The sequence below is a fragment of the Hemibagrus wyckioides genome, linkage group LG06 (genome assembly GCF_019097595.1).
Source record: "Hemibagrus wyckioides isolate EC202008001 linkage group LG06, SWU_Hwy_1.0, whole genome shotgun sequence".
NCBI lineage: Eukaryota > Metazoa > Chordata > Actinopteri > Siluriformes > Bagridae > Hemibagrus > Hemibagrus wyckioides.
In genome coordinates this window covers 40558106-40582615 of record NC_080715.1, presented here as the reverse complement: position 1 = coordinate 40582615, position 24510 = coordinate 40558106, and the positions used below count along the sequence as shown (strand labels likewise).

The following is a 24510-nucleotide window of genomic DNA, read 5'->3' as shown; positions in this document are numbered from 1 at the left end:
GAAACTGACAAAGGATCTATAGGTTGTGCTTCGACTCCTCAAAGTTTTGCGTATGATTCACAAATCACAAAGGCTTCATGACTAGATGATGAAAAAAAGGTCAAGTTCTTTTATAAGACCAAAACACTAGGCTGGCGTATAGACCACATGTGTGTGTTTGGCGCAGGTTGAGAGAAAAGCTGAGTAATATGTGCCGGGCATCAACGCTAATGGATCATAAACATCAGGAACGCAGTTAAAGTGTTGACAATAGTTGCTTTATGTGAAGGACTAAAAATATAGAGATGTTTTAAATTTACTTTCCACTAACAATATTTATCTCCTTATTCAGCACTTAGGATAACATCTCAAGCTATAGTTCTGTCTTCAAAAAGTTCATCTGGGTCCAGTTAAACTGAAGGATTCTGAGGATTCTGTCGGTATTGATCTCCGTGAACATTTACAACACAGATATACAAACCAGAACTCTGGAGTCTTTCGGGGCAGGGAAATCCACATTTCTGATTTTAGTTATACAAAATCAAAACAGGCAAAAAGCAATTTATAAAGCTGAATTATAGAACATAATGAAACAAAATAGTGGCTTGTATAAAAGTGATGTGAATCGTGGCCTGGACATGGATTAGGATTTTTCTTTGAGGTGCCACAAAGTTCAATATTAGGTCCAATGTAAAGTTTTCAGTTGTTCTACCATGACACTCTGTGATTTGTGATGTGAATATAAAATACGGCAGAGACAAAATATAATCAAGAAAATTACATATAAATGACTTAAGGCTAAAATTAGCAAGCAGGCTGGTATAAAGTTTTTATGATGATGATCATGACCACATTTCTCAACACATCCTTGAGATATTGATAGATATTAGATTTTAGACCTATGAAAATTATTAACAGTAAAGTTTCTGCTTATGGAAGGAGAACAACATCAAGGGAAAAATTTTTGTTGCCATCAGAACGGAAGGACGGAGGAGATGATTCGATTCACACAGTCACCTGGAAGTACTTTAAAGAGGTGAAGATCTGAGACTAACAGCGCACCACTTAGAAATCAATCTCCCTTCCTTCCTTCCTTCCTTTCATCCTAATTCGAGTCCACAGAACTGAGTCGCTGCCCCAATAAACCAAGTCACTGTGTGTTTCAGATCCTGCTCCAAGTGTGTAATCTTGGACCTGTGGTCATACCGAAGGCATGAGCTGAAACGGAGCAGTGGAACCTGAGCACTGTCTGTTCCAAACCAGTCGTCATTCATGCCTGAGTCGGAAATGACAAGTAATTTTTTTTATCATCTCGGCCGTAACACGTAAAGTTGAGCTGTTTACTCAGATGGATCTGGTTCGGTAAACTTGTGAGGAGAACTTTATCCTTCATTGATCATAAAGCCTATCTAAATCTTTCTCACTTATTTCTCCAGCAAACAATTGCTCCAAGATCCCTCTTTTCCTCTTTTACTCTTGCCATGAATCAACAAACAAATGTTGTTGTAACTCAAAAGCATGCAGATGGGCTAAATGTTGATACAAGACATACGCTAAGTCAAATGACCTTTGAAAAAAACACACAAGGACAAGCAAACCAAAAAATCCAATTTAAAAAAATTAGCTTTCTGCAAAAAAGAAAAAAAAAAAAAATTTAGTTTACTTTTGGAAAAGTCCGTAACAAATTCATCGACGTCCAGCCCATGGCCTTTTTACGAGCTAGACTAAAGAGATTTTCCTGTCTGTCACGGGGCATTGAGCTTTAAAAAAACCATCAGTTCCCTTGAGAGGACTTGAGAGAACGAGCTCTCATACAAAGCAGTGGAGAAACCCGTGACAAATAAATTCGTTCCTAAAAGCCGAGAAATTCATCCTTACATTCTTGTGACACCTTGATGGTCGTTTGAAAAGAAAAAAAAAAAGGAGATAGCGATAGAGGTTTGGGGAAGTCCGAAAAATGTGCATTATATCGGTTTACATTAAGTCCAAATTCTTGGCTGAAAGCCTGCTCTTAATTTTCTTGATTTCTGTCTAGAAAAAGCCCAGCTAAATTATTAACCATGACCAAATATTTCTTGTATAGCTGTGAATCATTTCAGTTGGATGAGGACCAAGGGAATGTTTTGCACTTTAGAAACATGTGTGTGTAATTTTATTTGATATTAATTTGTTATTGGAGGCGGGCCTTGTTGGTGATCGTCCTTTAATCTTACTTCAACGTGTGTGTGTGTGAAAAATAACAGTTTTGCCCAGCAATTGCACAATAATGATGTTAATAAAAGGTCAACATAGTCATCCATGTTTAAGCAGCCCAGATGTAAAACATATCCAGCTATTACTTTAAAAGAATATCGCATTTTAATGACTAACAACTGCTGTACTGAAAAACAGGATTTAAACAAGCACGATTGTGTGTTTTCTCATTCCTGTTTGATAGCTATACTCTTAACATTAGGATATTCACATAACAGCCAGTTGAAGTACTGGATTTTTACTGGGAGAGCTGAAGAGAAGGATAGATCTGGGTTTATAGGATGTAAATTTAAAAAAGATTCATTTTCACTGGAATGGTTTAATATATAGATGATTTCAGCTTCTAGGTTAAAAGCTATAGATTTTTTTTTTTTTTTTTTAACAGCCAACTTCATTCACATTAGAAGTGAATTTCATTTCCATCACTGGTTGCAGTCGTCATACACTGAAAATGCAGATCAGAAATCTCTAATCACCCCCCCCCCCCTCCAAAAAAAAAAAAAAAAACCTCAGGGATTTGGTTGTAATCGAAGAAGGACAGAAAATCTTGAAAGTGTCATTTTCTCTTCCTGTGCATACAGGCCCGGTTTATAAATCTGAGATTTGGAGCATCCCAGAGCTCGTAAAAACAATATGATCCGGTTTTAAACTTGAATTTGAGTTAATCCAGGTCTCACTTGCAGGGATTTACATTTTTAATGGAGATACCGGTGATGATGTCACAGTCATGTGCAGAAATCCTAGTACTGACAGTGAAGACTTTTCTAATTCTTATTGCACTGAGCTTATTAATTATACATATATTACATACATCCCAAAAAACCAGTGGGAAATTCTGGACTATGCCTTTATCGTGAGGTGTTTAGAACTCTGGTGATGCTACTATACTTGATAAGCTCATACCATCACCTCACACACATGTCAATGCAAATAATATAGCGATTGGTTGCCATTGATGGACCATTAGAGGGGGGCTAATACTTTGCAGCACAAAAAGCGATGGGGTATATGGCATCCTAAGCAGCATGCCACCTTTTTCATGATATAAATATTTTGCAGTTTAGACTGAAAAAAGTGCTGTTTGTATCAACTCAGCGATTGGTTGCTATCAACCCCGAGGCTTTGTGAATAACTCCACATGGAGCAGGACCTGGTGAAATAACCGTGACACGCGAGACTGCAAGGAAAAAAATGTAACAATAACACCGCTCTGACGTGTGTGCACTTTCAACTGTAAAAGAGTTAATGGGACCCAGATCTCATGTAACTAGCCGTGTCCTGATTATGATTCATACCAGCCGCTTGGACGCACACTCTCGTGAGGAACGTTTTCTCCAAAACTGGCTTAATGCGCTTAATTAACACAGCGTAAACTGTCAGAAATGTTGGACTGTCGTGTGAGGCTCTGTTTTAATGACCGAAGCTGAGCTAGGACAGAAGCTTACCCTTGTTTAGCAAAAAGAAAGAGATACTTTCTAGGAATCTGGCTGTAATCCTGGAAAGCTGAAGTTTAATACAGGTTTTCTCTGCTTTAACAAAGCAAGTAGTAATTAGCTGAGAGTGTATTGGAGCACCGAGCCATGCTGGACGCCGGACACCGTGGCCTCTCGCCGCCTCGGCTCGGCTTAAAGCCCATCTAAAAACTCCTGCCAAATAAGTCCATTACTTTCCCTTGTAAAAAGCAGACGATCGCAGTTGCCATCTCTTTCTGTGCACGCGGCCTCGGTTTATAAAGCCGAGACGTGGAGTGTCCCAGGGCTCGTAAAAACAATCTGATCTGCTTTCAAGCCTGCATTTGACTCAATCCAGGTCCATGAAGGAATTTTTTTTTTTTTTTTTTTTAATGCAGATACCAGCCCATGATGTCACTGACATGTGGTCAACAGTAATCACTTTACTTATTGTTATCATGCATGCAGAATAAAACAAACTTGAAGCTTTGCTTTTGAGTTATTCAGCTGTGTTTCACTGTAACATTTTGAGCTTTGTAGGATGTCAAGTACGGGGGAAGGGCCTCATTGGTGATGTTACCACTTTCGTGATGGGTTTTATAGAAACATGTTTGTTGCAAGTGGAATAAAGCAAAGTAATAAGAAGTGATTCGGAGGCTTTAATATTTCTGGTGCATTTTCGGGCCGCCAGAACGCTTCACAAATCACTGAAGGGGAAAGGACATGTAACATCCTGCATAGGGTTGGGGTTACTTTTGCTTCAAGTCAACATTATGTAGATGAATTCTGACCTGAAAATTTTCAAAACAGCTTTAATGAACCAATAGGAAACAAGCAGACAAGGCTGTGGATAGAAGTGCAAGAGAAAATGGTCTGTTTATCTTTCGTCCTGTGATTTTCTGTAGTAAAATGCTAGTTTTTCTTTCTGCCTGTTGGAAATGTCTAGTTATGGATGTTAGCAAAACTTAAATATTACTCCAAAGCAAATGGAAAAGGTTGTCAGTTTTACGAGGGAAGTGATTTGCATCCACATGCATCAGAAACCAACTGCATCTCTGCTCTTTATCCGTAGCAGAAAACTGTGAGCTGTTCTTGATGTATACGGCAGTGATGATTCCCAGGCTGGTGTGTGTGTGTGTGTGTGTGTGTGTGGACAGATGCAGCACAGCTGGTGGGGGAATGACTCATTTTTTGCAAGCTTGAGCCAAATCTCCTCTGCAATGCAAATAAATACCTTTTTGATAATTCGATAACTCTCTCTCTCTCTCGTGAACCTTTAATATATAGTTTCCATAGTAACAGCATACACAGGACGTATCCACAAAAACCCCTACATAAACTTCTTTTTACGCCAGAAACACAATTTTACTTCTTATTTATAATAAACTAATAAACCGTAGCTCTTTGCTGGCATCCGAAGCCTGACACTTTTCCAACTGTAAACATTATAAAATGGCCTCTGAGTACAAATCAAACTAAAAAAAAAATCCCCGTACACACACACACACACGCCATCTCTTTGCTGCGCTCTATAAGAGCATGTTTTATAGAAACGCACAGCATGGATTCAGTAAGTTACAGCCCAATATCTTTTTCTTTCCCTCTGTTACACACCATTTGGTCAAGAGTTCACCTGCTGTATATCTGTGTTTCACCAGATTACACTCCTAATATATAGCTCTTTGAGGTATTATCGCTGAAACATGACTTCCTTTACAACTTCAACATTTCTTTTACCCTCATGGATTTTATGTGAATTTAACAGAGCGAAAAAACAAACCAAAACAAGCACATGGTCACTCTCATTAAATTACTGCGGCTTTTTTCTTTTATGAAGACGACCTCCTGCTTTATAGCACAAAACCTTTTTTGTTCTCTTGTAGTTTCACATCTTTTTTAAATTCAGGACACCATTCAAAAGTCTTGGCGTGCTTCTATGCTTATCGGTCTGTTTTCAGAGTCCGAAATCCATGCCGATGATTTGGTTTGATTCTGCAAATTATTCAAACTAAACAAATTGCAAAAAAAAAAAAAAAAAAAGGTTGTTTGAGGGACATAAAACCAAAATAAAGACCATCATAAAAACTCATTCTGTGGTGCTTGTAAAAAAAAAAATACCAAGCAGAAATAAAGTCTACATAATTATATAAATAACTAGTTTCTCTGAGACTCTGAGTTTGTTTTCTCTTTTTGTTTGTCAGATCTAATGTCATGAACATGTGGTCTTCAGGCAGTGCTACAGCTCTGTCCTTTGGCTCATTTCGTGCATCTCGCATCCACAACAAAACACCATGTCCATGTTTGATTCACTTCCTGCTGATGAATCGATTCTGTTTTAGACTCCAAGCAAAAAAAAAAAACTGAGCCAAACACAGAGCTTTAGCACTTCAGAAACACTATGACTTCAGAAGATTTGGATAAACAATAAGAAAAAAAAAAAAAGATCTAATCATTTGTTCTAGCACTTCAAACTCTGGCACTCCAAACTCTTTGTCACTGTGTTTTAGATAAATGCATTATGTCAGGTCTAAGTGCTATTTATAATAAATTAACTTACATATGATCGAAATTACAAAATTAAAGGGAAGAAATGAAAATCCAAATGGTGGTCTTTCAAAAAAAAAAGTTTCTTACAACAATACAGTACAAAATAATGTGCATTTTATTTGTTTGTTTGTTTGTTTATTTATTTATTTATTTATTTAATTTTATAAATAATACTAATAATTACTTATGACTAATCAATATTAATATTAATATTAATATTAATATTAATATTAATAATTGTTAAACTGTAATATTAGGCCGCCTTAAAGCCTTTTGAGTATAACATAAGTGTGTGTTTAATCCAATTCCTGATTAGATTAAAAACCACAATTTTTCCCTTAATATGGATTTCTGTCTTAAAATAATAAACACTTAAAAATCTGCTTGTGTAAAATTTCTTGTATTACTTTTTGACACTGCTGAACTCATGACCTGCGTATATATTTCTCCAGGGGTGTCCCTCAAAAGTGTCCAAAATACTCAAAATATACTCAAAACATCTGTGTTTCTATTCACAGTTTCGGGGCGTGTTAATGCGAGCCTTCCTGGACTTCAGAGGAGCCGCATTGTGTCCTTTTTACTCTTTAACTTTAGTTGGGTGTGTCTGTGTGTGTGATCATGCTCACCTCGTACAGTACACTAACCCCTACGCAACTCTGTCACATGGTATTAAATAGAAGAAACAAATGGCCCGGAGGTCAGGTGTGCATTATCATGAAGCTAATTCCACAAGACAGCACCATAGTTTCGGAAAAGCAGCAATTTTCCTGGAGCCATTTCACTGTGCGTGCTCACGATTAGTTCCGCGTGTCCAACAAACCGAAACATCGACGCTTCTAAATGAAACATTTATGTTACAAGAGACAAAGGGGTACGGGTGCAGGGAACAACGCTGTCCTGAACAAAAAACTGCAGTGTTCAAACCTGAGGCTTGGATGTGCTTTAAAAAGCCTTATTTGGACTGGACTGAGGTTAAGAGGGAGAAATATTTAGTGAAATGAAGCCAGGTAGAGAGAGAAAGAGAAACACAGAAAGAAAGAATGTGTGGTCTTTAGCTATTTACTCAGGTACGTAGTATCACAGTTTGCCCTGTTTGGTTGGGATTAGTTTTACAAACGGTAGAGGGGGAATGTGATGATGTATCTCTAAGTATTAATCTGTTATCTGTAATCCGTTATCTGAATTTGGTTAATCAATTTCTTTTAAACAAGATGTAAAAGTAATATTACACGCGTCATGATTTAACACAGATTTAAATATGAAGATATCAGTCATGTCTGAGAAGAAAAATATCACAGTATTGATATTAAATCGTCACTCTGTAAATTCCAACTCACACCTCTTCTCAGTATAGTGGCTCAGGTTGCATTATATCCTGTGGGGGAAAAAATGTATTTACACTTTTTCTTTAGTTTAGAGTCTGTGCGCTCTTTTCTATCGTCTCCTGCTGAAACGATAGAAAACGAGCCAAGAGTTTAAACCCGGAGCAATAAAATACAGATGTTTGAAAGGATGAGAAATTAACACGTGCTGCTCGGGTGAAGCTTTCTGTAAGACGATGTTTATTTAAAAATAAGACCTCAGTCGGCGCTTTGAGGGGAAAAAAAAAAAAGATTTTCATGTTTTCTCATTTCATAGCTGCTATAACATAAGTTATAACAGGAACTAACTTGCTTCCACGACTATAAAGAAAGAAAAGAAAGCACAAGCATCATCACTGGATAATAAAATAAAGGAGAAACGCATTGAAATTAAACATCAGCATGGTAACAAGGATTATACTTCATCACACATCCTTATTGTTGATGCTTTTCCAAGAACAGCACAACCCAGAGCGTTCAGTTTCTTCTGGCTAAATGCGTCTTTATCATTTCGGGCCGATCGACACTGATATTGTTTGGTGTTTTGTGTATGAAAGCGAGACAGAGAGAGAGAAACCTTTACCTGCGATGCAGAGGCCGAATATACTCAGCAAGACCAGGATGTAGAGCGAGACAATGGCGTATTTGATGGCGGACAGAGAGTCCAAGTGGCCGCAGCAGCTGTCTGTTTTCCTCCTCCGCTTTCCAGAACTCGCTACACAAGAGAACAAAACAGAGGTGAACGAGGAAACCAGGGCCGTTCTACAGAAATACGATTGCTCATTTAGGCCGAGATACAACAGGAAAGCTATTTAATGATGTTATACAGTATTACTTCAAGACAACAGAGAGTGAGCGCGGTTGATGAGATGTCTGCAAATTAGACTTTTCAGAGAGAATCTTTACCAATAACAAATAAAAATAATCATAATATTAATAACAATACTACTACTACTACTAATAATTTCTCCCAGCCCTAAAGAAATATTTTAACGTTATTCTTCACTCCAACTTTGTCCTGTTTCCCTGGGGTATAAATATGACGTTTCTCACATAAAATGCATGCCCCTGGAGGTTTCACTACAAACAAGTACAACAAATTATAATAAGAATAACATACTGAACATTAAAAGTGAAAGTGTGGTCTATTGAAAACAATCCATTAAAATGTAGAATTATTTGATTTATGATGTAAATAAAAAATACCACGTACACAAGTGTTGTAAATCAAAATTTATGAAAAATAATATGAATACGAGTTTCTTTTTTTCCTGGTTATGAACAGTGAAGGGAGTTTACACATGTGTGCAACCTCAAATGTTTTCCCCCAGGATACAGTCTCAAAACCAGCTTGAGCATCTGCTTGACTTTCCTGTAGCACAGACATTTTCCCTGATTGTGCCTCAAGAATGAATACAAATGATATTTAGTGACCTCAATTTTAAACATCAGTGTTTCTGTGACCCATGCCTGATGTCAGCGTTTCACATTTCAGAGCCTGGGTTCAAAAGCGTACCTACATAAACACACTTATTAAGACTCGAATAACCACCTTCTGGAAATGATTTCCAAAAGCACGACTCACCCTTCTGTGGTCTCGCCTTCTCGACGGTTTATTAGGTGTCTATTTCAGATATTTGCGCGTCTTTGACTCATAAGAATCAACAAACATGTTTGCTCTGGGGGGGCATTTAACGACTAAGTGAAGCAAGCTGCTTTTCCTAGATGTTGTAAATGTTTTTTTAAGCATCTGAACAGCAGTGTTTTGAGACAGAGAAGCGGTGCAGAAAGTCAGGAAGCGAACAAATCCAAGGATTATTATTTTCATTTGTCCATGATCATAATAAGTGTAAAGCCTATTAATTCTCTCAGCTGTATATATTATGCGTGCTTTTGTTCACAGCTTGATTTTCTCCTCCTACGGCTGATCTGCAGTTTATTTGTCGTTCCTCATTTCTAAACTAGCAAATCCTCATGCACAGATGTCAAAACACTGGCTGCACCCCACTTCAGCTCACTGTAGGAGGGGGTGTTTTAAAAAGGTTGGGGGCAGAAAAAGTTGCATCCGGGGCAGCTCCCACAGCTCCCCATGACACACCCAGCTGTTCTGTTGTCAACACTCCAGTCTTATGGTTGTTTTATTACCCAGCATGCTCGCTGAGTCTCTCCACTCTGGGATCAGGTGTCATGTCATGTGACCACTGTTAGACTAAATTATTATCCATGTATCTTACGGAATGGTGAGACTAAAGTGCAGAGTTGTTTTCCCAAGAAAGACTACGCGGCCCATTGTTCTACACACGGCATCAGAATATTAAATAAACACTAGAATTACAGTTTTTATTCTTCAGGATGTAAAGGTTTAATAAGCCATTGTTATTAAATATATCAAATCCCAGGGGACTAAACGATTCCAATGATTTTCACCCCCTCTCTCTGTTCTGAGCTTACCTTCTTCACAGAGGTTGAGTTTGGACAGATTCCGTCCATCGTAGCCCTCCTCATAAAATGAGCCATTGTCTCGCTCCTCATATGTGCTCAGGTACATGGCCTTGTTCTCCATTCAGGACCTAAAGCAGAAGAGCGACATTCAGAATTCCTTCTAGAGCTGAACCAGAACAATCGGAACCATCCTCACTGGATCCTGTTTTACCCCGGACCACACTCTTACCATTTAGAATTATTATTTAGGACACCTTTTCCTCATTTAGAACCATTCCTAACACCTATCTTTCCCACTGAGAACCAATACCACCCATGATCACCGTTTGCGTCACCCAGACAAAACCATTTTACCCATTCCAAAACACCACTGGACCCATTCCCAGCCAAGACATTTGGGACCATCATAGGTCCATTTTGAACCACTTTCTTACCAGATCGTAGGCACTATCATACCCATTAAAGACATATTTTCAATTTCTGACTTAAACCAGCTGTATCTATGGAACCATTTACTACATCCACAGCTGACATAGTCATTAGTGTGAACTAACTGTAGCCCTAAGCAACATTATACTTGGGCTCGATGTTGAAGACCACAGAAGGAGTCATGGTAACTGTGGTCTCTCTCTCTTATATTGGTAAGAGTGATCATTATTTCAAAAGCATATATTTTTTTTAAAAATAACCCCAATTCCATGATTCCATTTGCATTCAAAGTGGCTCTTGGATCAAATCATGTGACATACAACCACGCAGCTACACAACCACACAACCTGCCCTGCATAATTGCAATTACACTCATGAATGTGTGGCATTGTGCCCTTTCACAAATGAGAAACACACTCTGCAAAGTGATGCTGTATGCTAAATAAGTCCTATGTTTTCCATTACCTCGTCTACAGGTGCCTTGGATCGAGTATCTGGACATGAATCACATGCCCTGGCTTTAAAAACAACATGACGAATGACTAGCAGAATGCTCCAAGCTGGCTTTAAACGGTCCAGTAAAACAAGCGTGTGTCAGTGTGATCCAGGGTGTGTACAGAGAAGACTGTGTGTGGCTTTGCCTTTCTAGTGCCTCTGTCTTCTGAGTGACATCATCAAAAGTTTTTCTTGGGCTGTTTGTTTTAAAGGCTGCAGGTTGAACAGGGACTATTATTCAATTAAGTTATTAGAAAACATAAAAAAAACCCATGTTAGATTAGTCCACATGACTACAGGTCTGTTTTGGTCATTAGGATTTGTACTACAACAATATACACTCTGAATCCTGATGGATGGATGGATCCATCCATGTAGACAAAAGTAGGGAATAATGGAATGAAGAAACAATAGGTGGCATGTAAAGGAATTAAGAATTTAATAGGATAGAGGGACAGATTGGTTGAAGGAAAGAACAAAAGAAGCATGTTCTATAAGACCTAATGGATGAAAGGAATTAAAAGGAATGAAGAAATGATGTATGGAGAATGTAAATAAATAACAAATGAAAGCAATGGAAGGAAGGGATGTGATGGGTGGATGGATGGATGATGAATGGAAGGAAGGAAAGGAAGAGAGTATGATGGATGAAAAGAATGGAAGGAAAGGAATGGATTGATTTGGGGTGAATAACTAATGTATGGAAGAAATAGGAATGAAGGAATGAAGATATGATGAATGGAGGGATGGACAGACAAAAAAAGAATAGAAGTCAGTCTATAAGGAACTATTTTGTTTCGTGGATATTTATTTGACAAATGTAACTATAAATGGATAATAAATAAATAAATAAATAAATAAATAAATAAATGTAGCTATAAATAAATAAATAAAGTTATTGGAATATTGCTGTGGTATGCATGTCTAATTGCAAGACAGTGAGTAGTTTATTCCTTATTTGATTTAAATAATTATTTATGTTTATGAATTTATTTCAATTAAGATTTCTTTGATTTTATTATTAGAATTATTTTTATAATTAACCAGAAAAACATTTTATGTCAGCTGAGTTTCATAAATGCTTGTTCACATGCAGTGCAGATGCTTAAAAGATTTGTTCTTGTTGAGTTACTGCTGGGATGAACTTTGTCTTTAATGAGCTAAAAGCAACATGAGATGTGTGTTACATTTACACATGATGACACTGAGGTTTGTCAAATGAGGGGAAACGATGACATCACTGTCACTCGAGTTATTATCTGACTCGAGCTTTTTTTGTTTTCTTTTTCTCCCAGAAAGTCACGCCTGACCTACAGATGACAAGGGAGGAGCTACAAGAGCACTGTTTATCAAAGTCATTAAAAATGGCTCCATCAAGGGAGTTTTCATTAAACACCGCATGTGTGTGCTGACATTTAGGAGTCTGGCAGGCTGGGCTGCACACACACACACACACACACACACACACACACACAAACGCTGCTAGGAAACTAGGACTAGAGTTAAACATTGTCAGATCTAAAAAGACCCTGAGAAAGTGCAAACCTCCTGTCCAGTGTTTTTAGACACGTTCTCTGTCTGTCTCTCTGATGAAGAATGCTTTTAATCCTCATTTCCTTTTTGCTGTTTGGCAATGTTAATTTAAGACATGCAGAGAGACTGACAGATGGGGAGAGACAGGGGAAGAGCGAGACAGAAAAATTGAGAGAAACAGAGGCAGACAGACAGATAAGGAGAGACAGAGATAAGAGAGAGACAGACAGATTGACAGAGACAGAGGTAAGAGAGACACAGACAGATGAGGAGAGACAGAGGTAAGAGAGAGACAGACAGATAAGGAGAGACAGAGGTAAGAGAGACACAGACAGATAAGGAGAGACAGAGGTAAGAGAGACACAGACAGATAAGGAGAGACAGAGGTAAGAGAGAGATGGACAGAGACAGAGGTAAGAGACAGACAGACAGTTAAGGAGAGACAGAGGTAAGAGAGACACAGACAGATAAGGAGAGACAGAGGTAAGAGAGAGACAGACAGATAAGGAGAGACAGAGGTAAGAGAGACACAGACAGATAAGGAGAGACAGACAGATAAGGAGAGACAGAGGTAAGAGAGACACAGACAGATAAGGAGAGACAGAGGTAAGAGAGAGATGGACAGAGACAGAGGTAAGAGACAGACAGACAGTTAAGGAGAGACAGAGGTAAGAGAGAGACAGACAGATGGACAGAGACGGTGGTAAGAGACAGACAGACAGACAGATAAGGAGAGACGGACAGATAAGGAGAGACAAAGGTAAGGGAGAGACAGAGGTAAGAGACAGACAGACAGAGACAGAGGTAAGAGACAGACAGACAGTTAAGGAGAGACAGAGGTAAGAGAGAGACAGACAGATGAACAGAGACAGAGGAAAGAGATAGAGAGACAGACAGATAAGGAGAGATGAAGGTAAGAGAGAGACAGACAGATGGACAGAGACAGAGGAAAGAGATAGAGAGACAGACAGATAATGAGAGACGAAGGTAAGAGAGAGACAGACAGATGGACAGAGGTAAAAGAGAGACAGACAAGGAGATATAGAGGTAAGAGAGAGAGACTGATGGACAGAGACAGATGTAAGAGAGAGACAGACAGACAAGGAGAGACAGATAAGGAGAGACAGAGGTAAGAGAGAGACAGACAGATAAGGAGAGACAGAGGTAAGAGAGAGACAGACAGATGGACAGAATCAGGGGTCTGAGGGGTAATAATTGCGACAGACGTAGAACTCTTGGGTAGGCGTGGCCTAAATACTAATATTCTAATGAGCTGATACGCTGTAAATCTCTTTATATTCCCTGGCTGTCGACTTGTCGTTAGTGGTTGATATTTTTTTCCTGACACAAACAAAAGTTTAACGAAAAAACAAACCAAAAAACTGAGAGATGCTGACTCCAGAAACTTCAGATGAAGATAACACACTCATCATCCATCTGTATGAAGACACACCACAGATGACCTCGCTTACAAAGGAGAAAAAAAAATAAAAACAATCTGGAATCTGGAACATTCCACAGCCACAAGTACAAATGCGTATCATGTGAGTGGAGTGCAAGTTTACTCAGTGTGGCTGTAATTCACTCTGTGTGTGTGTGTGTGTGTGTGTAGACACAGAAAAAAGCTCCACTAACTTCAGCTCCAGCATTTCAGCGGAATACAGGACTAAGAGAACGCATTGTAATTCTCTTTAGAGATTTTTTATTCCTGTTGTAAATCCGCATCACTTGTGTGATAACATGCTCAGATTCTTCTGTGTCTGGAGCTGCAGGGAAAATAAGCAACTTCTCCAGGATTTTATGATGATGAACATCATAGACTGCTTGGGTCCCTACATAACCCACAATGCCATTCGACTACCTGCTGATAGCGGGACAGTGTAATTCTTCTGTACCTAACAAGGGTGATGCGGCGGTGCTTTAGTCCTCCTCATCTTTACACTCTGGACCATGTGATCCAGATGAGTGATGAAAAACACCCAGCATTTCCGAGAGAAGAATTGTCTTGGTTATGTAACTCAAACTACAAAAATAATCCTTGCACTCCAAAAATGAATGAAATTCCAAAATCTGTTATAGTAAAAGATGTACTGAATAAGACACCAAAAATATCACCAGTCGACTGGCCCAAAGGTTTTACTGCACAAATTTTAATTGAAAATAACTAATTTGTTAAAATATAAACAGCCAGAGTATTTAAAGGACTGATATATTGATCATTCATTGGAGTGTTTTTATTCCTTAAGTGTCCGCTACTACCGTTTGGTCCTATTTAATATTTATGGAGGTAATTGTTTCTAAGATTTGGATTCATCCCATGTAATTCACCTGACCAGTCAAAAAAACTTAAATATAATAACTTATGATGTGTTGTGATTTCCGACACTAGATCATTATCAGGTGATAGAAACAGAAAAAAATCACCCACCTTGATGAAAGATTCTCCTCTCTCAAAATCTCATCATGCTCTTTCTCCTCACGGCTGCACAAAACCAAAACTCCACTTCTCCTCCAACTCCTGCTCGTGTGTGAGAGTTTTCTGTTCACTCAGCCGCCACCCCCCCACTCTCTCTCTCTCTCTCTCTCTCTCTCTCTCTCTCTCTCTCCCCTTCTATCTCTCTCTCTCTGATGTACACTGAACAGTACACCTCTAAATCCTTGCATGTGATCAGATTGCTGTTCTTCAGTACAAAACTTCAGTCTTGAAGTACTGAATGCTAATGGATTCTAAATTGTACTGAATGATGAACTGTGTGGAATACTGAATGGTAATGAATTATTAATTATACCTAATACTGAATGTTGTGGAATACGGAATTGGATGGAATACCGAATTAATGAATAAGTAAGTAAGTAAGTAAGTAAATAAATAAAACATAATAAGCTTTATTCTGGAGCACTAACCCTGAGAGACCACTAGATGGAGAAGGGAGGCAGTAGACTGCTGCCAACATTTACTACGTCATGTCAACAACAGTGGTCAATATGTAAGACACAGTGCAATGCGTATTTACAAGGATCAATAAAAAAAAAAAAAAGCTTTCGTTTAGTTATAAATAAGTATAATAGTTGATTATTTTATTAGAATAATAGTTGATATAGTTTGTTGGCAGCTCTGTTGTGCTGTGCAAAAGACATGAGCAACTTTCTCATTTCTATGTGGTCATGAGTCTGCTGATCTCTCTCTCCTTATACACCTCCACTGCGCTGAATACTATGGCCAATAGTATGGACTAGTGCTCTACTACTTTTTGTCCAGTTCTTAAATTGATGCTGTGTCCATGTGTGTAATGACACACACAATGTTTTAAAGGTGAAACTTTGAAATTATAGTCATTTTTAATTTTAATTGTCATTTGTTTTAAGTAAAGTGTCTGTTAGGAGACTACATGACAACTTAATCAAACAATCAATCATCATCATAAACTTTATTCTGGTGCACTAATGCTGAATGGCCACTAGATGGAGAAGTCAGATCAGTAATACAGAAGACTGCTGCCAAATGTAAAAACATGCAAAATGTAAGACGTAATAAAATGCATGTTCACAAGGAAAAATGATTCATGCATTAAAATGTATAATAGTTGATACGATTATATGCATTAGATGATTAATAAGGATTCAGAACATAGACTCAGTTGTGCTTGAGACGTGAGGGACTTTTTCACGTCTATGTGGTCAAGGCCATACTGCTAATTTTGCACTTCCTGTTTTAACTGAGGGTGTGAATGTGATCTATAGAGTGAGTTCATTATGATGAGACACGGTGCAGCAGTTGGTCAGTGTGTGTCTAGCTCTAATTCTCTCTTTGGATTAATGTGTTGGTTTGTCAGGAAATACTATATGTAAGAGCTTTGGAGTTTTTTTTTCTTTCCAAACTGAATGTAAGCAGAAACCTAAGCATTAGGAAGATGTTCACTATGGGACTTTCATCAAACTTTCTTAACATTTCTTGTGTTATGTCCTGGGTTCATGTAGAACGCTGAGTCTCCATCATGATTGCTGTTCTGCTTGTTCCTTCCTCGTCCCCCTACACCTTCTTCTCGCTCTCTCATTGGCTGTTACTCATCGTGGTTCTTACAGCGTCATACATGTGGTTACACCACATGATTCTGTAATCATTTTTAAAGATGCTTGAAACACTTGATGTGTTAACTCTTCACAGAATGATGTCATTAAACTGCTCGGCTGTGTGATGTGTTCATACTGTCACTTCCTGCAGCAGCAGTTTTTTCTTTTGTGGTGTGTCGCTAAAACACAAGTGTTCAGAGTAAAATACATGTAGAGTTTCAGTGCCTCAGAATAACATGTGCATGTGAGCACATGTAATCTCTTCATTTGGATAAATTTGAAATATTTTTCCTCTTATCTGCTTTTATTGCCTGTATCACAAGCCTCTAAACATTTTGCCTGACTCTGTAAAAACATTATGTGTAAAACCTCAAGGCTGTAGCTGTGTGTTGTGTGCTTGTCAAAATACTGCAACCTGATTTGACTGTAGTTGTGTATGATGCAGTGTGTTGCCCTTTTGGAAGTTACTTTCTCTTTGACTGACCAGTTGTAGATATTAGAAAGCAGTGGTGGGCATTTTACACCTATTTCACACCTCACAAGGAATAGTCCATTTTATTACGGTTACTTTTCTCAAAAAAGACATTCTTGATGCCGTATGCAGCAAACTGCAATCTCCGGAGGACGCAGCATCCGAAATGAGACGCAGCGAATATAGAAACAATGTATACGGGCGGGTCGCTGCCTCTGACTACTCCAATTATCCAATCAAAGGACGGGAATTTGCTGATGTAATTGTATGCCAACTAGATGGCCCCAGTGATGCCAACTCGAAATCTGATTGATTAAGGTAACAATTTCATTGCCACTTATTTTAAGCTCCGGGCGCCTGCAGTATTGAAGGCCTAAAGATTTTCACTCTGGCGACACATGATGTCAGTCACTGGCTGAAATGATTGGATAAATACTCTTATTATAAATATATACCACTGGAAGCAGCACAGAAAAGCTATGAAATGTAGAGAATAGACTATTGGAAATAATTTAATACACATTCATGGAAAAATATATTAAATATTAAAATGCAAGCCAGTGATTCAGATCACTGCTGTTTAGGCCAGCAGAGAAGGCCTTGCTGGCCCTGACGGTCCGCCACTGATAGAAAGTTATCAAATTTGTGATTAGTGAACACAAGTAAGTTGTGGACATTAGTGAGTTGTGGAGTTACAGGATGTCTGTAGTTCTGTAGAGTTGTTGCAGATGATGAACTGCTCATTAACAAATCATTAACTGGTGTGTTCATACAGGCTGCAGGCTGAAAGGAAATACAGAGAGACAGAAGAGATCACTGCATACACAGGAGGCTCAGTACTGCTGCCCTGCTCCTGCACTGACCTCCACAGAAAACCTGAGACATTCACATGGATCAAATTCACAAATAACTGGGTACAGATATCTCCTGAGAGTGATCAGTACAAAGAGAGATATCAGCTGGTTAATGATCACTCTTCAGGAAATCTCTCTCTGCTCATATCACACCTGACTGAAGAGGATGGAGGAGATTACAGGTGTAGTGTTAAAGGGGGTGAATCCAGATACATCAGACTCACTGTTAAAGGTAAATGAATCATTTTTATTCACAATGCTACTTCAGTGATAATCTCATGACAGATGAATCTGATGTTGTAACAGCAATGCAATATGTTGATGTTTGTTCATTCTCCAGGTTGCACACTGAATCAACAGACAGTGGATGTGACTGGAAACGTGGGACAGTCTGTCCTTCTGCCCTGCTCCTGCTCTGAACTACAAGCCAAACCACACACTTTCACATGGAGCTTTTATAAAGGATCAGATCACACAAAGATCTTCCCAAAGGACCAGACAAATCGCTACACAGACAGAGTTCAGCTCAATAATGATCATCTTCCAGGAAATCTCTCTCTACTTATATCACACCTGACTGTAGAGGATGGAGGATGGTACAGGTGTGAGATCAGCTACAAAGACATCCTACTCACAGTGAAAGGTAAAATAACCTTCATATGCAAACTATATGTTAAGTTGACTACATAGGATATCCACAGCAATTTAGAATCTTTAATAAAAATCTGATATATTACTTCATAATAAACGTATGCTGAATACATGTATCAAATATAGGTGACAAAAAGTGACAACATAAAATAAAAAAACAAAATGTAAAAATGTGATGTGAATGTTTCTGTTCTGTGTTCAGCCTCTCATCTGTGTTTGTGTTCATGGTTACAAATTATCAGCGTTTTTCTGACCCACTTTCAATTCTCACTATGATTCCTGGATTGTCTTTAATAAAGAACACACTGAGTTTCCACACTTGTGTCCTGCCTTCACTCACCACACATCACACTCTTTATTTATAACTTATTAAACCTTTCTCTCCTTGCAGGTGCACCAACAAGACCTTCATCATCCACACCAGTGATCACAACAACTTCACCTCCTTCCAGTCCAGGTACCACACACCACTGATACACACTGGAATGAACAGTCTTAGTTTTAGTGTTAGTACATTAGAACATCAGCTCAGAGCAAGAACCCACACTAACTTTATCTGCTCTTTCACTTCCTGTAGGCGTCACAACAAAAGGTACAAAACTAACCCCAGTGCTCAATGATGAAACAACTGCACACCCTGAAACATCTTCTGATAAAGATAATGATCAACACACTGCATTAACTTTGGTTCATTTTAGATGGACTTACTGTCTTTTCCTGTTTTGCTAACATCTGCAGAAAACAACTTTTCTGTGTAAATGATGTGAGTCTATAGAGACTCAGCAGTTATACAACAAATGAGACATGTAAATCCCTTATCAATCATTCTATCAAACTCTAATCAATCAATCAATCAATCAATCAAACAAACAAACAAACAAACAAACAAACAAACTATTACCTATTTCTCTGCTTTAGCACTTTCCATTACTGTTAAGGTCTTGTTCTGACTGATATTGCTGATGTCCCTCCAGAATCTCTTCCCTACATCCCTGTCGCCATGGTGACTGTGATCTTTCTGCACATTTCTGTGGCTTTAGTTTTTTGCTTCACCAGAAAGAAAGGTACAAACACTTTCAAGCTTTTGTCAGAGATTTATCTTCCACTTCCTCACCATTTTAGCTGTATGACCTGAGCTTTTCTTGTTTATTTTACTCTCCAGGTCCTGGTACAGTTCATTACAACAGAGGTGATGCAGATGCAACAGTGAGTCTGTAGTAAAGAAGACCTCAATTCTGTGAGCCATCAATAAATTAATCGAGAGATTTGCTCAGATATAGTCTTTCATAAATAGTCCTGTAAATACAGTAACTTCATTTCTTATTCATGGTATGTTTTCTCCAACCCTTTTACACTTTCAGCTTTCCCTTTACTATATGCCAAATAGTATTTTAGCTAAATCATAGAATATGTCTGGTTAGATTTTAAAGTGTTTCATTTATATCTGATGATTATATCTGATGCTCACATGCTTTTGAAGCCTGCTTCACCTTAATTACACAATATGTAGATAATTTAAAACTTGACACAGTGTTTTGTTTTTTTTTTTACATATAAAATATTGTAATGGTCTTGGTCCTGGATTGTAAATGATATCAGAACTGAGGTATTCATCAGACAGAATCAATACATCTGTGTCACAAAGAATTGTATGCAAATTTTCTACCATTGATCAGCTTCATCAGTGAAGTCCATTTTCTTCTGCAAAGCTAGATACCTGCTCCATCTTCCAAAACCTGCCTTTACCTCCCTTAGCCACATAGCTGCCCTTAAATGACTTGTTATCTGAAGGAACTGGATGAAAAATTCATCATCTCTTTCTTTTGCTGTCTTTTAACAGTTTCAGGTTCTTTTTGCTCAGCATATATTCCTCTAGCATTCTCAATTATAGCTTTTCATCTTTTAAATGGTGAATCTCAGTATTCCAGACCCTCACAGCTTCAGGTGCTTTGGATTGATCCTGAGCTCATGTTACCGTCCATGTGAAGTTTCCCATGAACTCTCCTGTCTCTGTATGGCTTTCTGCTTCTCCTTACTGTCTAAAACCTGCTGGTAGATGGATTGATGACTCTAAATCAAGTAACAACCTGTGACAGACTGGCCTCTCATTCAGGGTGTACTCCCACATTTTTTTTTTCTGTGTTCTTGGGAGAACCTGCATATCCACCACCACCAGGATGAAGCTTGTGAAAAGTATGCTAAGGGCTGAGGTTGCACTAGCACTCTGGTGCATTTTACTTCTGTTGGTAGGAAGGCGAAATTTCTAGAGTCGTCATTACATGAGGGGCAGTGGTGGTTCAAGTGGGTAAGGCTCTGGGTTGTTGATCGGAGGATCAAGTCCTTCAACCCTGGCCCACAGCCACCCCCAACATCAACCCTGCTCCAGGGGCACTGTATTATATCTGCCTTCTTGGCTTTGTCCCCAACTTCCTCAGCTGGGATATGGGAAGAAAAGGATTCCACTGTGCTGTAATGTATGTGTGGCATTAATAAAGGCTTTTACTCTCAATTCTATTTGTTCTTCTTTAATATCTTGTCCATATATACCTCCTTATTCAACTCCTTATTATACACTGCACTGAATACTGAAGAGTATGGACTAGTGCTCTACTACTTTTTTTATCCAGTTCTTTGCAATGGATGCTTTGTTTCCTTGTGTTTAATTACAGACACAGTTTTAAGGTGAAACAATGAAATTACAGCCATTTGTAAATTTGTAATTTGTTTTAAGTGAATTGTCTGTTAGGAGACTACATGAAAAATCTATCAACCAATCAGTTAATCAATCATTTATACACTGCTCAAAAAAATTAAAAGAACACTTTTTAATCAGTGTATAGCATCAAGTCAGTTAAACTCCTGGGATATGGTCAGTTAAGTAGAAGAGGGGGATTGTTAATAAGTTTTAGCTGCTTTGGTGTTAAAATGAAATTAACAACAGGGGTGAACTAGATGGGCAACATTGAGACGATACCCCAAAACAAGAATGGTTTTACAGGTGGAGGCTACTGACATTTTTTTCCCTACTCATCTTTTCTGACTGTTTTTCACTAGATTTGCATTTGGCTGGGGCCAGCGTCAGTACTGGTAGCATGAGGCGATACCTGGACCATACAGAGTCCAACTCCTCCAAGATGGCACAGAATGTTTGCCTTACTCTAGGAGAGCTGGACAGGGCCGTGGAAGGTCCTTGACCCATCAGCAGGACCGGTATCTGCTCCTTTCTGCAAGGAGGAACAGGATGTGCACTGCCAGAGACCTACAAAATGACCCCCAGCAGGCCACTGGTGTGAATCTCTCCAAACAATCAGAAACTGACTTCATGAGGGTGGCCTGAGGGCCCAACATCCTCTAGTGGGCCCTGTGCTCACTCCCAGGCACTGTGGAGCTCAAATGGCATTTGCCATTGAACACCAGAATTGGCAGCACCTCCACTGGCTTTTCACAGATGAGAGCAGGTTCACCCTGAGCACATGTGACAGACATGAAAGGGTCTGGAGAAGACATGGAGAATGTTATGCTGCCTGTAACATCATTCAGGCAGCATAACAGTGGTCTGGGGAGGCATATCCATGGATGGACGCACAGACCTCTACAGGCTAGGCAGTGGCACCCTGACTGTCATGAGATATTGGGATGAAATCCCTGGACCCATTGTCAGACCCTACACTGATGCAGTGGGTCCTGGGTTTCTCCTGGTGCACGAGAATGCCTGGCGAGAGTATGCAGGCAGTTCCTCGAGGATGAAGGAATTGATTCCATTGAATGGCTCCCACACTTGCCAGACCTAAATCCAAATGAAGACCCCTGGGACAATATGTTTCGGTCCATCTGAGGCTGACTGTCTAAGAGCTCAGTGATGCCCTGGTCCAGATCTGGGAGGAAATACCTCTGGACACCTTTTGTCATCTCATTAGGAACATGCCCTGATGTTGTCAGACATGCATACAAGCATATGGGGGCCATACAAACTACTGAGTACCATTCTGAAATTTCAGCAAAATGGAATAGCCTACTGCATCATTTTTTTCACTTTGATTTTTGGGGTGTCTTTGCATTCAGCCCTCTGTAGGTTGATCATTTTCATTTCATGTGGCATCCTTTCATTCCTAACACATTACCCAGTCCATATCAGTATAGATATCCAGCATGATTTTTTCCCCATTGAGATCTCATGTGTTTTCAAAGTGTTCACTTACAGTGATAAGAATAATAATGTGATTTACTGCGGTTTGTGGTGGAAGGGGGAACATGCCCTTAGTCATGGCTAATTAATCTGTCCTAGTATAAAAGCAAAAATTCTTTCCAAACATGATGTGGTACCAGGGTGACTACTTTTACTCGAAGTTTAAATTTATGGTTTTACTTTTCTTCTTGTTAAAATCTATGCTTCTACTAGCATGTCAGAGAGAACCCAGCTATTTAAGAAACTAGGTCAGGTACTAAGTAATTTTAAATCACAGGATATCATTGTTATGGGAGGAGACTGGAATTCTATTTTAAATTTTACTCTTGACTTGAAATTTTAATCTCAGACCTCAGTGGCATATCGAGGATTAAAAATCATTCTCTCAAGAGTTCATGCAGCTAGGCTGGATAGGTTTCATATTTCAAAAATGTAGAAAATAGACTGTACAGTCCTAATATTATAATAATCAGTCCATAAAAAGATCACAGTAGATTTATATATTGTCAACAGAAAGTAAAAGGAGTTTGTACATTTTCTAATACAAAACTTTTACAGGCTGTTTTGTTTTGTGATAATTTCAAACTGTTTTGGGAGACATGACAAATGCATTTATTGAGGATTATTTATTACTGATGAGGAATATTCTGTAACTATGCTATGAATAACAACCTTGATTTGGGAGTGATATCTCTGGATCAAGAAAAAGCATATGACAGAGTGAAACATTTTTATCTCCTTGAATTGTTAAAGGCTTATGGATTTGAGTATAATTTAATTTCATGGGTCAGTCTATTGTATAATGGGGCTGAGTGTTTGGTGAAGGTTGCTGTGGGACAGAGTGTGACCATAGAAGTTCAAAGGTGAATAAGGCAGGGTTGCCCTCTTTCTGGTCAGCTTTATAGCTTGGTCATTGAATCCCTTCTTTGAAGTTTCAGTGCGGAAGGTGTGCTTCAGATTAATTAACTGGAAATGATTGCTTTCTTAGCTATGCTATAGGGGAAGAGTCCTGATAGCCAATAACCTTATTGCCTCAGCACTGTGGCATAAAATGGCCCTACTCGATCCTCCTGCTGGTGTCATCAAGAACATTTCTGGTAGACTGTTTTTGACAGGACAGCATTAGATCAGAGCACCAGTGCTGCATCTGCCTGTCCATGAAGGAGGCCTCAGACTAACTGAGGCAGGATGTAATTTATACTTTTAGAATGGCAGGCTGTGCAGAGACTCCTGTAGGGGAAACAGGTCAGCTGGACTGATGTGGCCTTTGGACTCTTGAGGAGAGGTGGACAACTGGAACTTGATCATCATCTATTCCTAATGGATCTGAATGCGGTTGATTTAACTGCTTTGAAACCATTTGCTGGCACCAAGAAGACTGTGTGGTTGGCAAAGAAAGCTAAAATGAATGTACCTCTACTGATGATGTAATGACTATGAGGGGCCTGAAATCTTCTCACATTACTGTTGAGTTTACTCACTTCAAACTCATTATAGAATTGGGGTACTCTTATTTCTTGGGGCTTAAAAAGTTTATGTAAAAAGGGTGGGGGGATTGATTCCTGCACTTTTGTTTTTTTTTATTGAAGACAGCAGTAATGTTGTAAATGCTATTTATTCTTCTTTTTTACATATGTTTGGCTGTCATATTTCTATGTTTTAAATCTTTGTTACTGTTTTAAACTTTGTTAATTAAAGAGACCATAAACATTCTCTCTTTCATTCTCTGTCCATGTCAGTATTCTGGGCTTGTCATTCTATGTTTGGACCACTAGAGGTCTTCATT

General features: G+C 38.8%; 1 protein-coding gene across 1 annotated transcript in view; it reads right to left on the bottom strand.

Moving 5' to 3' along the window:
- scara5 (scavenger receptor class A, member 5 (putative)) overlaps window positions 1-15073 on the bottom strand; it is a 50703-nt gene extending 35630 nt beyond the window's left edge. The window contains exons 1-3 of the mRNA XM_058391833.1: window positions 14919-15073; window positions 10043-10161; window positions 8175-8306 (exon numbers count right to left, since the gene is read on the bottom strand). Of these exons, the coding sequence (XP_058247816.1) occupies window positions 8175-8306; window positions 10043-10154 (244 nt within the window). The 5' untranslated portion in view covers window positions 10155-10161; window positions 14919-15073. The remainder of the gene's footprint in view (window positions 1-8174; window positions 8307-10042; window positions 10162-14918) is intronic.
- Window positions 15074-24510: the final 9437 nt, after the last annotated feature.